Source organism: Camelina sativa, chromosome 12 (assembly GCF_000633955.1).
Source record: "Camelina sativa cultivar DH55 chromosome 12, Cs, whole genome shotgun sequence".
Classification (NCBI taxonomy): Eukaryota; Viridiplantae; Streptophyta; class Magnoliopsida; order Brassicales; family Brassicaceae; genus Camelina; species Camelina sativa.
Window position 1 is genome coordinate 22930210 of NC_025696.1, and position 14725 is coordinate 22944934.

Here is a 14725-nt window from a genome sequence, read left to right on the forward strand (position 1 = left end):
AAATCAAAAATCAATAAAGCTAAAGTTCATTGTCGTATTTGTCATTTGTCAAAACAGAAACATTTACCTTTCAAATCATTGAATCATATGCATGAAAAAGCCTTTGAATTGGTTCATATTGACACTTGGGGTCCGTTTTCTGTTCCAACCGTTGATGGATATCGTTATTTCTTAACAATAGTTGATGATTTTAGTAGAGCAACTTGGATATACATGCTGAAACAAAAATCTAATGTTTTACATATCTTTCCTGGTTTTATTAAAATGATTGAAACTCAATATAATACTAAAGTTTGTTCTGTGAGATCCGACAATGCTCATGAATTGAAATTTGCTGATTTTTATCTGAAAAATGGAATTAAATATTTTCATTCTTGTCCTGAAACTCCTGAACAAAACTCTATGGTTGAAAGAAAGCATCAGCATTTGTTGAATGTAGCTAGATCTCTTATGTTTCAGTCAGGTGTTCCTCTAGAGTATTGGGGAGATTGTATTTTAACAGCAGTTTTTCTGATCAATAGACTTCCATCCCCTGTCCTAGATAATAAGACACCTTTTGAGAAATTAACCAACAAGAGTCCAGATTATCATAGTTTGAAAGCCTTTGGTTGTTTGTGTTATTGCAGTATTTCCTCTAAGTCTAGAAACAAATTTGAACCTAGGGCTAGAGCTTGTATATTCTTAGGCTATCCATCAGGTTACAAAGGTTATAAGCTACTAGATATAGAGACATACTCAGTTTCTATTTCAAGGCATGTCATTTTTTATGAGGATATCTTTCCTTTTGCATCATCTAGTATCTCAGATGATGCAAAGACTTTCTTTCCTCATATTTCCCTCCCTGCACAAATCAATGATGAACATTTGCCTTTAGTGCAATCATCTTCTGATGCTTCTCATACAATTGATGAGACATCTTCCATGGTTTTTGTTCCTTCTGAACCTAAACCAACTCGGCAGAGAAAACTGCCTTCCCATTTGCAGGACTTTCATTGCTATAATAATATTCCTACTATAACTAAACCTACAAACACATCTCCTTATCCATTGGCAAAGTATATCTCTTATTCAAATTTATCTCAGCCTTTCTGTGCTTTTATTAATGCCATTTCAAAGTCGAAAATTCCTAAAAACTATTCAGAGGCTCGGCTGGACAAGGTATGGGTTGATGCTGTGGGAAAGGAGATTGGTGCTTTTGTAAGGACTCAGACGTGGAGTATTGGAGACTTACCTCCAGGTAAGGTTGCTGTAGGTTGTAAATGGGTGTTTACAATCAAGTATCATGCAGATGGAAGTATAGAACGGTACAAGGCTCGCTTGGTGGCGAAGGGGTATACTCAACGAGAGGGAATTGACTTTACAGAAACTTTCTCACCAGTTGTGAAGATGGCAACGGTGAAGATGGTCCTTTCTCTCGCACCTAAAATGCAATTGTCTTTACATCAGTTAGACATCTCTAATGCATTTTTGAATGGTGACCTCGATGAGGAAATATACATGAAGTTGCCACCAGGTTATGCTGAAATTCAAGGAGAAACAGTCTCTCCTACTGTTGTATGTCGCTTGCGTAAGTCCATATATGGATTAAAACAAGCATCTCGACAGTGGTTTCTTAAGTTCAAGGCTACTTTGAAGAGTCTTGACTTTGAAACATGTCATGGTGATCACACATTGTTTGTCAAGCAGACGAGTGATCAATTTCTTGTGGTATTGGTGTATGTTGATGACATCTTGATTGCTAGCACAGATGCTGCAGCTGCTGCGAATTTGAGGGATCAGTTGAGTTCTCATTTTCAGTTAAGGGATCTTGGTCCTCCGAAGTTCTTCCTGGGTATAGAAATTGCTAGAAGTGATGCAGGTATTACTCTTTCTCAGAGAAAATACGTTCTTGACCTTTTGGAAGAAACAGGTTTCTCGGACTGCAAGCCTTCTCCCATTCCAATGAAACCTGATCAGCAGATGTCGTTAACAGGATTGTTTAAGAAGAAGCCTAAGGTGGTACTCGAGGAGATTGAACAACCTTCTGACTCTCTCGATAGTGCACCAACTCCTATACCTTTATCTACTGCTGAGAGTGCACTGATTCCTGATGCTAAGCAGTATAGGAGATTGATTGGCAAGTTACAATATTTGACCATTACAAGACCAGACATTTGCTTTGCAGTGGGCAAGTTGGCACAATATTGTTCAGCTCCAAGGAAGTTTCATCTTCAAGCTGCTCATAAGATCTTACGTTACTTGAAAGGAACCATTGGTAAAGGACTCTTCTATGGTAAAGACAATGATTTCTCTATTCGTGGATTTTCTGATGCAGATTGGGGTGCTTGTCCGGATAGTAGAAGATCAGTGACAGGTTTTGCGATCTTTCTTGGACAATCATTGATATCTTGGAAATCCAAAAAGCAACAGATGGTCTCGATGAGCTCTGCAGAATCTGAAAACAGGGCAATGAGCAAAGCTACCAAGGAATTGCTCTGGTTCACATACATTTTGAAGGCTTTGAGGATTCCTTTCACCTTACCAGTCTACTTGTATGGTGACAACACTGCAGCTCTTCACATTGCCAACAATTCAGTTTATCATGAACGCACAAAACACATAGAGTTTGATTGTCACAAGGTTAGAGAAGCAATTGAAGACGGTATTCTCAAGACTATGTTTGTGCGGACAGATAATCAGTTGGCTGATATATTGACAAAGGCTCTTCATCCCGCTCCTTTCAGAGATAATATTCGCAAGATGGGAGTTATCAATATCTACTCACCTCCATCTTGAGGGGGGGTATTAGGAGTGTTTAATTAAGCTGGTTTGGTTAAGCTTAATAGATTAGAATCCCGGTTTATATCAATTCCGGTTTACTGTAAATTGTTGTATATAGATCAATACTGTAAAGTTAGTTAGATCAATTAATGAGAAAATCATTTCACAAACTCTCTTTGCTCATGAACTCTATTAGTTGAATAAACGTTGCAGAAATCTATCAAGAGATTATGTCTTGGGTTGAAAGACTGAAGAATATTCCGAAGCATATTACAATTTGCTTTTGTTGTATCTTTTACCTAGAGCCCCGTTCAGTTTTATTTCGGTGGCAATCAAGGATTCTTCATGCGATGAATTTCGACGATGCTTTCCTCACCGGATTCGATGCTTGTCGGCAGTGAAGGTTGATGTCGGTTCACTTTCGATGATTCATCAACATGTGTTACACTTGTATACTTGTATGAGTTGTATCTCATTTCGACACGTGTGTTTGGATAGAGTCCAATGCGTTTAACATCTTTTCACCGTAGATGTTAATCTGATGGGCTATGTTAGGCCTCACTTTTATTTCTGCACAAACGTTATAGGCTTTTTGGCCTTGGTTCCCTTTTGTTGTTTAATAACCAAAAAAAAATTAGTTAACTCAGTAACCATTAACCATGACTCTATAATCTATATTAACATTTTTGCAGCAGTTTTAATAAAGAAGGTTCAGTGTTAGGAAATATTTACATTTTATGCTACTGTAATTAAGACATTTATAAAATAAAAAATCGAAATAAGCAAAAATCGGGTATAGAAATAAATGTTTTCCTAAAATATCTGAACAAAATTAATTTCTATTTTCTTTTTAATTACAAGTTTAAAATGTTTTAATGAAAAAACTACTATAATATCTTACCTTCTTCAATGTCGATTTTCCTTAATTTGTTTCGCAAATTTATTTGCAAAATACTAACTGATTTCTATCATATATGTTTTGCTATTATAAGTTGTTTGATGTTTTCTATGTTAAAATGGATGTGCAATTAATGTCAAAATAGATAGAACTAACAGAATACTATATGTTTTTGACTAATAAAGATGTGTCATTGATAGAGTTATGATGTCAAATACAAGAATATCGTGTTACACAATTTAAATATTGAGTACATCAATTTTAGTTCTATATGAGTAATATCAACAATGTAACTAACTTTGTGATAATAAAACTAAATCTTTGTAAATATAGATTTTAGCAATTTAACATATGCACAATACTAAAAAAGTAACAATACTTTATGGGAAATTTTATTTATACACGGGTCCAAACCAAGACTAAAAATAATCACAAGTATGTGATGGGAATTAAAGTTAATATTAGTACACTTATATATTTTTGCGAGTTGGTTTAACACAAACAAAATATATTAATCTTATATAAAAGGAGTTAAAAACCAACACTAACCCGCTCCATCACACTCATCTACAAAACTAACTGCTTTTTTTTTTAATAACTAAGAGATTATGGGCAAAACTAACTAATTTCAAATTAGTGGATAAAGCTTAAATAATATTATATGAACTACAAAGTATTATACATATTAACAAATGTTTACTGTCACAATAACTAATTTTGATTGATTAAATTCTTAAATAAAAGCATTTTGATTAATTAAATTCCAAATTAAAATAATAATTTGTATATAGATAAAGCAAATAAATTACAAATATCTTACTATTANGGATAGAGTCCAATGCGTTTAACATCTTTTCACCGTAGATGTTAATCTGATGGGCTATGTTAGGCCTCACTTTTATTTCTGCACAAACGTTATAGGCTTTTTGGCCTTGGTTCCCTTTTGTTGTTTAATAACCAAAAAAAAATTAGTTAACTCAGTAACCATTAACCATGACTCTATAATCTATATTAACATTTTTGCAGCAGTTTTAATAAAGAAGGTTCAGTGTTAGGAAATATTTACATTTTATGCTACTGTAATTAAGACATTTATAAAATAAAAAATCGAAATAAGCAAAAATCGGGTATAGAAATAAATGTTTTCCTAAAATATCTGAACAAAATTAATTTCTATTTTCTTTTTAATTACAAGTTTAAAATGTTTTAATGAAAAAACTACTATAATATCTTACCTTCTTCAATGTCGATTTTCCTTAATTTGTTTCGCAAATTTATTTGCAAAATACTAACTGATTTCTATCATATATGTTTTGCTATTATAAGTTGTTTGATGTTTTCTATGTTAAAATGGATGTGCAATTAATGTCAAAATAGATAGAACTAACAGAATACTATATGTTTTTGACTAATAAAGATGTGTCATTGATAGAGTTATGATGTCAAATACAAGAATATCGTGTTACACAATTTAAATATTGAGTACATCAATTTTAGTTCTATATGAGTAATATCAACAATGTAACTAACTTTGTGATAATAAAACTAAATCTTTGTAAATATAGATTTTAGCAATTTAACATATGCACAATACTAAAAAAGTAACAATACTTTATGGGAAATTTTATTTATACACGGGTCCAAACCAAGACTAAAAATAATCACAAGTATGTGATGGGAATTAAAGTTAATATTAGTACACTTATATATTTTTGCGAGTTGGTTTAACACAAACAAAATATATTAATCTTATATAAAAGGAGTTAAAAACCAACACTAACCCGCTCCATCACACTCATCTACAAAACTAACTGCTTTTTTTTTTAATAACTAAGAGATTATGGGCAAAACTAACTAATTTCAAATTAGTGGATAAAGCTTAAATAATATTATATGAACTACAAAGTATTATACATATTAACAAATGTTTACTGTCACAATAACTAATTTTGATTGATTAAATTCTTAAATAAAAGCATTTTGATTAATTAAATTCCAAATTAAAATAATAATTTGTATATAGATAAAGCAAATAAATTACAAATATCTTACTATTATTATATAAAAAAACTTATAAGAATATATATTTGATCCAACATAATTTTTTTTAGTAAGTTATATAAAATATGAAAAAATATAATCACGCAGTGTACTGCGGGTTAAAATCTAGTATTCTTTATATTTTTTATAATAATGACAATCCCATGGTGCACTATGAACATCTACCACTCTCTCTCTCTTACACGTAGTCACGTGCATTCTTTTCTCATTATGGCCCTGACTGGTAACGGTTGTTACTTTTGGATGTAGAGACTTTGACTTTAACATTTTAGCTATAGAGAATTTGGCTGTAGATGCTTTGATTGTAAAAACTTTAAAAACTTTAACTGTTAAAATCTGATTGTTTACCAACAACTTTTAAAGCTGTAGTTATTTTTATTATTATCATTAGATATTAATAATATAATTATAATAAATATAAATTATGTCAGAATTTAATCCATATAACAATTTAATAACAAAAATAATTTTTATTAATGATAAATTATAATTTTAAAAATGTAAGTCGATCAAATATATAATTTTGTTTGAAAATTCTGGTTTTCTTTTGTTTTTGGTGATTGGTTTTTGATTGATTTTTAATTGTTTTGAATGTTTTTTTTAATTGAGTAGTTATACTAACAGTCAATAATCCATTAAACACTTATTATCGCATTGTTTTGAATGTTACTCTCTTACTAATGATAAATTTCATAAATCTTTTACACTATTATTTATGATGATGATGAAAAAAATAAAAAATATTATTGAAATGGATCTTAAAAAAAAGAGGAAAAAATAAGAATAATTAATTTGTAATAGTACAATATGTAAAAAATACATATATACTTTTGGAGAGCTTTTAAATATAATGGAGGAGAAAAAAGAATTTTTTAAAAATTATTTAGTTTTATAGTATGATTTTGATGCTTTAAAATTTTTGAGAAAACAAGGAAGGAAAAAAAAAGTGGCTTTCAAAACTTTAAAAAAAATAAAAGCAATAAAAGTGTGATTGGCCAAAATATGGCTGTCGTCAATGCTTTAAATAATTTTAAAGTCCTAAAAGTCTATTACCAATTAGGGCATATTTATGCAAACATATGTTTTCCCATTCTCCCTTCTCCCTTAACCTTTATTGTTCTTCGTTTACTTTCTCCATTTTCTTATCGATCTCTCATTTATTTATTTATAGTTTACAATAAATCTATTTTATACAAATTATTTGAAAATTGCCTTTTTCTTTTATGTTTTTATCTGATTTTTTTTAATCGAACAGCTTTAACTCAATATATAATTAACATAATGTAATTATTTCTACTATATAGAATATAACAACATTCTATTCTATTTTTTTTTTTTTGAAAATATATGCTATTAATTTTAATTCCCATGTAGTCTAATTTTAGCATGCACTTACAGTAATTTGATAGTTTGGATTCTAATTGCATTTCTTAAGGTATAGTGTCATCTTTTTGAAAATTATTAAACTCGACAAGTTAAGTTTCATATATTATATGTTTCCTACGAAACAACTTGTTTCATACTTTCATTTTATTTTATATTATTTAATTTCATATGTTCTATTTATAAGAATTTTCTGTTTTGTTATTATTATTGTTTAATTTAGATTTCTACAAGAAATAGTATAGTATAACATTATATTCATATAGATTCTATATAGTATTGTTTGTATCTAACTTACATTATAATGTTTCTTATTCCGGATGTGTTTAACTTGGCTTGTTGAGTTACTTAAGCCATACTTTTTTTATGTTATCGTGTTTCTTTTTCAACATATATTGAACTTGTCTTTATTTGGGTTCTTTATGTATCTTGTAAGGTATAAATTTTATCTTTACGTTGTCCGTTTCAGTTAACACTTCTTACATCATAACATTACGACCATAATACATTTATTACTATTTTGTTTAGTTCTATATTATTTCATTTGTTATATGTGTAAATCAAAACTTTTTTTATTATTATTGTCAGTGGCGGACTTAGAAAATTTATTCGCTGGGGGCAAATATATAACAAAAATTTAAATATTAATATCTTAAATAACATATAAAATTGTCATATGAAAACTCTCAAATATCTTATAAAACTACCCTACGCTCATTCAACATCTGAAACCTTTCTATCACTTTTTCATTTGTGACAGAATCAAGTAACTCTTTTTCAATATAGCAAACAAGACAATCACTTAGAAACTGGTCTCCAATTCTATTGCGTGTAGTCGTCTTCACCAATTTCATTGCCGAAAAACATCTCTCAACACTTGCTGTTGCAACTGGTAAAGTTAAGACCATCTTCAAAAGCCTGTAAACCAAAGGATGTGCAAGATGCTTTTGGGTTTTTACCATTAAACAAGAAAGATCTCCAAGACTTTTCAAGTTTTTAAATCTTTCATCTCTGCGTACATTGTCAATGTAGATATCAAGATGCTGCTCAAGACACAAAGTCTCCCCATAACTAAAGTCATCTGGATAAAACTTAACCAACTTCACCAACTTTTCCTTGTCAAACTCGCAAAATGAATCAAGAGGACTTAAAGAAGCCATACATATAAGTAGATCAGTGTTTACCTCCGTAAAACGATCATTGAACTCCTGAAGCTGTAAGTCTAGAATAGTGTAGAAGCAGTTAACCTTATAATGATGCAAGTTGGTTATATTGGTTTTCCTTCTTGGTTTCCTTGGATCAACAAAGACGTCTTCCATGACAAGCATTTCAGCATTATGTTTCTCGCAAAAAGATGAAACTTTATTCATAAGTGAATCCCATCCATTATCCCTAAGCTTTTGCAATTCTCCCTTAGTAGATTCCACCAATGACATGGCATTCAAAATATCTTGATCTTTCCTTTGCAAAGCCATTGACAAATTCTCAGTTAATCCCAAAATAAGTAGCATTAGTTGCATGTAGAACACACAATCAAAAGTGTGAAAGTACTTGAGAAGACCATAGGCTTGACGTTTTTTGGAGTCTTCAACGCCTTCATTTTGGATATACTCAAGAACCTCAATGATAGTAGAAAACAACTCAACTAATCGTTCCAATGTTTTATGATGAGAACCCCATTGAGTATTTCCAGGTCTTTGAAGCGAAATTTCTTGATTCAATCATGTACCAGTGTTAATCTCACCTCTACTAATTCCTTCCTGCACTTTTCTTCGATAATTTTCTCGAATCATATCTTGCCTTTTGCAAGAAGCTCCAACTACATTCAATAATGTAGAAATCATATCAAAAAAATCACCAACCTCAAAGTGTTTTTTAGCGATAGCAACCACCACCAACTGGAGTTGATGAGCAAAGCAATGAACATAATAAGCAGCATTATTTTCTCCAACAACCAATGCTCTCAAGCCATTAAATTCCCCCTTCATGTTGCTTGCTCCATCATAGCCTTGCCCTCGCAGCCTTTTCAGGCTCAACCCGTATTTAGCAAACAAATTATCAATAGCAGACTTCAAAGATGCAGATGACGTTTCTTTTACATGAACAACTCCAATAAACCTTTCTTTCACTGCTCCGCTCTTATCAACAAATCGGAATACAACAGCCATTTGTTCTTTGTGAGATATATCTGCAGACTCATCAACTAACAGACCAAACACACCATAATCAATTTCTTCAATAATTGACTTCACTACTTCTTCTGCAAAACAATTCACGATCTCTTTCTGAATCTTTGGAGAAATCATCTGGTTATTTTTTGGAGCATTATTCAAAATAACCTTACTTATAGCATCATTTTGTTCTCCTGTGTATTTCACGAGTTGCAAGAAATTTCCTCTATTGGCAGATTCTTCTGACTCATCGTGACCACGAAAAGACAATCCTTGTCGCAACAAATATCTGGAAACATCAATTGAAGCATTTAAACGAATGCGATACTCCTTCTTCACCAAATCGTCTTGCTTAAACAAGGCATGCACAATAGACTGACCTTGCTTCATCAAGTTATCACACTTTTCAGCAGCACAACAATGAGAACTGTTGGATGATTTACCCATATGAGTGTCTAACCTGTCAGGCTTATTCCAAGTACAAAACCCTTCTTTCACAAACGCATCATTCCCACCTTTCTTTCGTACATCATCTTTAAATAAGTAGCAACACAAACAAAAAGCTCTCTCTGTTGATACACTATACTCTAGCCAAGTACCATACTTCTCAAACCAAGCTGGATTAAATCGCCTCATTGCATTACTCATCTTTGTTTTTTTAAAAGGATGATCATAAGGTTGACATGGACCTCTAACAAGATATCTGCGTCTTATCTCGTCTCTTTCATTCGGATGATAACTCATTATCTCTTTCCTCTCAGCAGGATCCCATGGCAAATCATCGACATTGGTGTTGGACGTTGAACCAGAAATTGGTTTGAAAAATCGTTTCATATTGGCTTGCATATTGGTAATTTATCTATAAAACAAAAATATTTCACTAGTTAAAAAATTAGAAAAAAATACAATAATTTATCACAGCAGTCGACAGTCATCACAAGAATTCAGTAAAATAAATTACTTAAAGAATACATTAAACTATCTCTCAAAAATGATGAATTTTATATTCATTGAATTATGAAAAAAAATTCCATAAAAGCATAATCATCAGTGTTTGCCAAAAAAAAAAAAAAAAAAGCATAACCATCGATTAAACATATATCTGCCAATAAAAAACAGTAATTCAAATACACTTATAATGTTTCATCGTTCTGAAATAATATAAACCAAACAATAAAAGTGTCGAACTGTTGATAAACAGTTATAAAGGAGCAAAGAAAAAATAATTTACCAGTTTTCTGTTTTTTCCTCTGCAAAACGCTAGGACGTGAAAGAGAGACGACAAAAAATTAGTTTAGGGTTTTAATTTGTAAAGCTAATTAGTTTTAGTTTACAAATTAGACTTTTATTTATTTTAAAATATTAATAATGTGGGCTTTTGGCCTTCTAAAAGGTTTAAACAAAAGATGGTTGGACCATTGAGACAAAAGTTAATTTTGCATTCGATGATGGGGGCAGTTTTTTTGTTTTTGGTGGTGGCAATTATTTACATTTATAAAAAAACCAATAAAAACTCATATATATTTTTTTTACTGGTGGCAGCTGCCACCACCTTGGTTGCCGTAGGTCCGCCCCTGATTATTGTGATTTGCTAAGTTTGTATTTGTTTTAAAAAATTCAAATCATAATGTATAGAATAGGAAAAACAAGATTTATTTTTATAGAAATTATAAATTGAAAACAACATTTTAAAATAATAAATATGAAATAAACACTGAGAGGGTAAAAGAACAAAAAAGTATTTAAAAAATAATTACAACATTTTCTCTCTTCTCTCTTGCATGTCACCCTCTCTTTCTTTTAGCTGTTTCTCTTTACGCATGTAAATGGTTATTTACTATGTTTTTTCAGTTTTTTTTTTTTTAACGTCTTTATTGATATTAGAAGTTTTGTACAATGTCGTCTTTATTGATATTAGAAGTTTTGTACAATGTCATGAGATAAACAACTCCTCAAATACAAAGGAGGATTAATAAAGGTTCGAGTAGTTTCCTGCTGATAGTGAGCTTGTCTAGTAAGTTTATCAGCTACCTGATTGCATTCTCGTCGTATCAACGAGAAGAATATGTTAGTAAAAAGATCCGCCCAACTGCGGATATCAACTAGGAGGTTCTCCATAGTTATACTCTTGGTTTTTTTATGTAGTAGATCATCTAGAGTCTTGCAATCTCCTTCTAATATCACTTTACGGTAGCCTCAGCACCAGGATGTTTTTCAGTTAGTATGCTATATTCTTCGTTCATTTTTGTTTTTTTGGTTACACAGGAAATTCGCCCAATAATAAAAGCGAAACACTTATGAGAAAAAGAAAAAAAAGTTAATAATGTCAAAAATTACAAGGTAATAAAACTTTATTTTGTTTAAAAAATGTGATCACTCACCGTGTCTAATACAAACAATTACTAAAAATCTAGACCTGATGAAAGAAGTTAGGCAAGGTGAATGAATCACTGCGCACCGACACATTATAAAGGCGTTGCAGAGGATAATTACCCAACCCACCCACGATTTCTTGATTTTCGTTATTCGCTCCCTCTTTGCGAACGCATTAAGCAACCAAAACCAAATCAAAGGTAGAGGAGGCAGTGAGAGAGAGAGAGAGAGAGAGAGACTCTTTATCATCAGCGTGAGCGATCTCGACACACAAGTCCCTCTTCTCGTTGTACATCTTCTAGATCTGATTCCGTCGTAGATAGATCTCCTTTACCTGGATCTGTCTCAGGTTTGCCCCCGATAACTCTCTTGAGTGTGAGATCTGTTCTTCGCATCTGCGTTTTTTCTCGTATTCGTCGTTTTTGATTTTGGTATTCTTCAGCTTTTTCGTATTCGGTTGTTCCAATTTGTCAATTAGGTTTAGTTTTACGTTTATGATCCCTTGAGATCTGATCTTCTGAACCCACCGATCTGATTCCTTTTGAATACATTGATCCCGAATCTGGTTGCTACGAATCTGATCTTCTTCTACATGCATATTAACATTGTGCTCTGTTGAATTCTTTTTCGATTTTCACTTTCTTCTTTCTTGAGAATGTTTCTTTCTGTATTCTCTATTATAGGTATATGGATTCGTTTTGCCTTTTCTTTAGAATGTGCCTGATGAATCTGTTACAGTAGAAAGGGTTACTAATGTGAGAGATGGTTTTTATTTTTATACAGGAAGGGACAATGTTTGGTGTGTACCGAGCTTTCGTGTTGCTGGTGTTTGTTACCCAGCTTTGCAATGGGTTTTACCTGCCAGGGAGTTATATGCATACGTATTCAGATGGGGACTCTATCTTTGCCAAAGTTAATTCTTTGACTTCTATTGAAACTGAGCTTCCTTTCAGCTACTATAGTCTTCCGTACTGCCAACCACTCGAGGGTATCAAGAAAAGTGCTGAGAATCTTGGGGAGCTTCTCATGGGGGATCAGATTGATAATTCTGCTTACAGGTTTCGGATGAGGACGAACGAGTCTCTCTACCTATGCACCACCAGCCCTCTGAATGAGCATGAGGTCAAGCTCTTGAAACAGAGAACCCGTGAGTTGTATCAAGTGAATATGATTCTGGATAACTTGCCAGCTTTGAGATTCGCTAAGCAAAATGGGGTTACTATCCAGTGGACTGGATATCCTGTTGGCTATTCGCCACCAAACGGCAATGATGATTATATCATTAATCACCTCAAGTTTAAGGTCTTGGTCCATGAATACGAAGGCAATGTCATGGAGGTCATTGGTACTGGCGAAGAAGGTATGGGTGTCATTTCTGAAGCTGATAAAAAGAAGGCCCTTGGCTATGAGATTGTTGGATTTGAGGTTGTTCCCTGCAGTGTTAAATATGATCCTGAGAAGATGACAAAACTTCACATGTATGACTCCGTTCCTTCAGTTAACTGTCCACTGGAGCTTGACAAAGCTCAGATCATCAAAGAACATGAAAGAATAACCTTCACTTATGAAGTCGAATTTGTTAAGAGTGAGACAAGATGGCCATCCAGATGGGATGCCTATTTGAAAATGGAAGGTGCTCGTGTTCATTGGTTCTCTATTCTGAACTCGCTTATGGTGATCTTCTTTCTCGCCGGTATAGTTTTTGTCATATTCCTGAGGACAGTGAGAAGGGATTTGACCAAGTACGAGGAATTGGACAAGGAAGCACAGGCACAGATGAATGAGGAGCTCTCTGGATGGAAACTTGTTGTCGGAGATGTGTTCAGAGAACCAGAAATGTCAAAGCTTCTATGCATTATGGTGGGAGACGGGGTTCGGATTACAGGAATGGCTGTTGTCACCATTGTTTTCGCTGCACTTGGATTCATGTCGCCTGCTTCAAGAGGAATGCTACTAACAGGGATGATTATTCTCTATCTTTTCTTGGGTATTGCTGCTGGGTACGCTGGTGTTCGTCTCTGGAGAACCGTCAAGGGAACTTCAGAAGGATGGAGATCGCTTTCCTGGTCCATCGCATGCTTCTTCCCGGGTATTGCTTTTGTTATACTAACAGTGCTGAACTTCCTTCTCTGGAGCAGCAACAGCACTGGAGCTATCCCAATCTCATTGTACTTTGAGCTCTTGGCTCTCTGGTTCTGCATCTCAGTTCCTCTCACCCTGTTTGGAGGATTCTTAGGCACACGAGCAGAAGCAATCCAGTTTCCAGTGAGAACCAACCAGATTCCAAGGGAAATCCCGGAACGGAAGTACCCCTCATGGCTTCTAGTCCTTGGGGCAGGAACCCTTCCTTTTGGAACGCTATTCATAGAACTGTTCTTCATCTTCTCCAGCATATGGTTAGGGAGATTCTACTATGTATTTGGGTTCTTACTCATAGTCCTGCTCCTCTTGGTAGTTGTGTGTGCAGAAGTATCAGTGGTCTTGACCTATATGCACCTCTGCGTTGAAGATTGGAGGTGGTGGTGGAAAGCCTTCTATGCGTCTGGTTCAGTCGCATTGTACGTTTTTGCTTACTCCATCAACTATTTGGTCTTTGATCTGCAAAGTCTGAGCGGACCCGTCTCCGCCATGCTTTACATTGGTTACTCTCTGCTCATGGCAATTGCAATCATGCTCGCCACTGGAACCATTGGCTTCCTCACCTCCTTTTACTTCGTCCACTATCTCTTTTCCTCTGTCAAAATCGATTGATACCTTGACGACAAAATCTCAGTCATCGATCTCTGCTTTGTCTAAAGCAATTTCAGGTGTTGTTATTTTTTTGTCAGTACTAGACTTGTAGAGTCCACTACATTTTACATGTTTTTATTTTTTTTCGGACCTATATCCTCCTTATATGTTTTTTTTTTCTCACAACTCCGGGCCTCTTATGTTTTTGTTTTTGAACTTTTGAGTAGAAAATAAACAAATTTGCCTTTCTGCTTTTTGGTTTCCTTTGGATCGTTTTTTCTTGTGCCTCGTTGGTTCCACAGATGAGCTTCATGCGTCCGCTTTATATGGGAAATTAGTGTACAAATCT

General features: G+C 33.4%; 3 protein-coding genes across 3 annotated transcripts; 1 reads left to right on the forward strand and 2 right to left on the reverse strand.

Annotated features, from left to right (window-relative positions):
* LOC109124958 lies at positions 7798 to 8577 on the reverse strand. Its single transcript, XM_019233636.1, has one exon. It carries the CDS (start codon positions 8575 to 8577, stop codon positions 7798 to 7800), a length of 780 nt encoding a protein of 259 aa, XP_019089181.1.
* LOC104733768 (zinc finger MYM-type protein 1-like) lies at positions 8824 to 10127 on the reverse strand. Its single transcript, XM_019233637.1, has one exon. The coding sequence runs from the start codon at positions 10117 to 10119 to the stop codon at positions 8824 to 8826; it is 1296 nt and encodes a 431-aa protein (XP_019089182.1). The 5' UTR covers positions 10120 to 10127.
* LOC104732475 (transmembrane 9 superfamily member 12) lies at positions 11767 to 14559 on the forward strand. Its single transcript, XM_010452025.2, has 2 exons — positions 11767 to 11995; positions 12430 to 14559. Exon 2 carries the CDS (start codon positions 12439 to 12441, stop codon positions 14395 to 14397), a length of 1959 nt encoding a protein of 652 aa, XP_010450327.1. The 5' UTR covers positions 11767 to 11995; positions 12430 to 12438; the 3' UTR covers positions 14398 to 14559.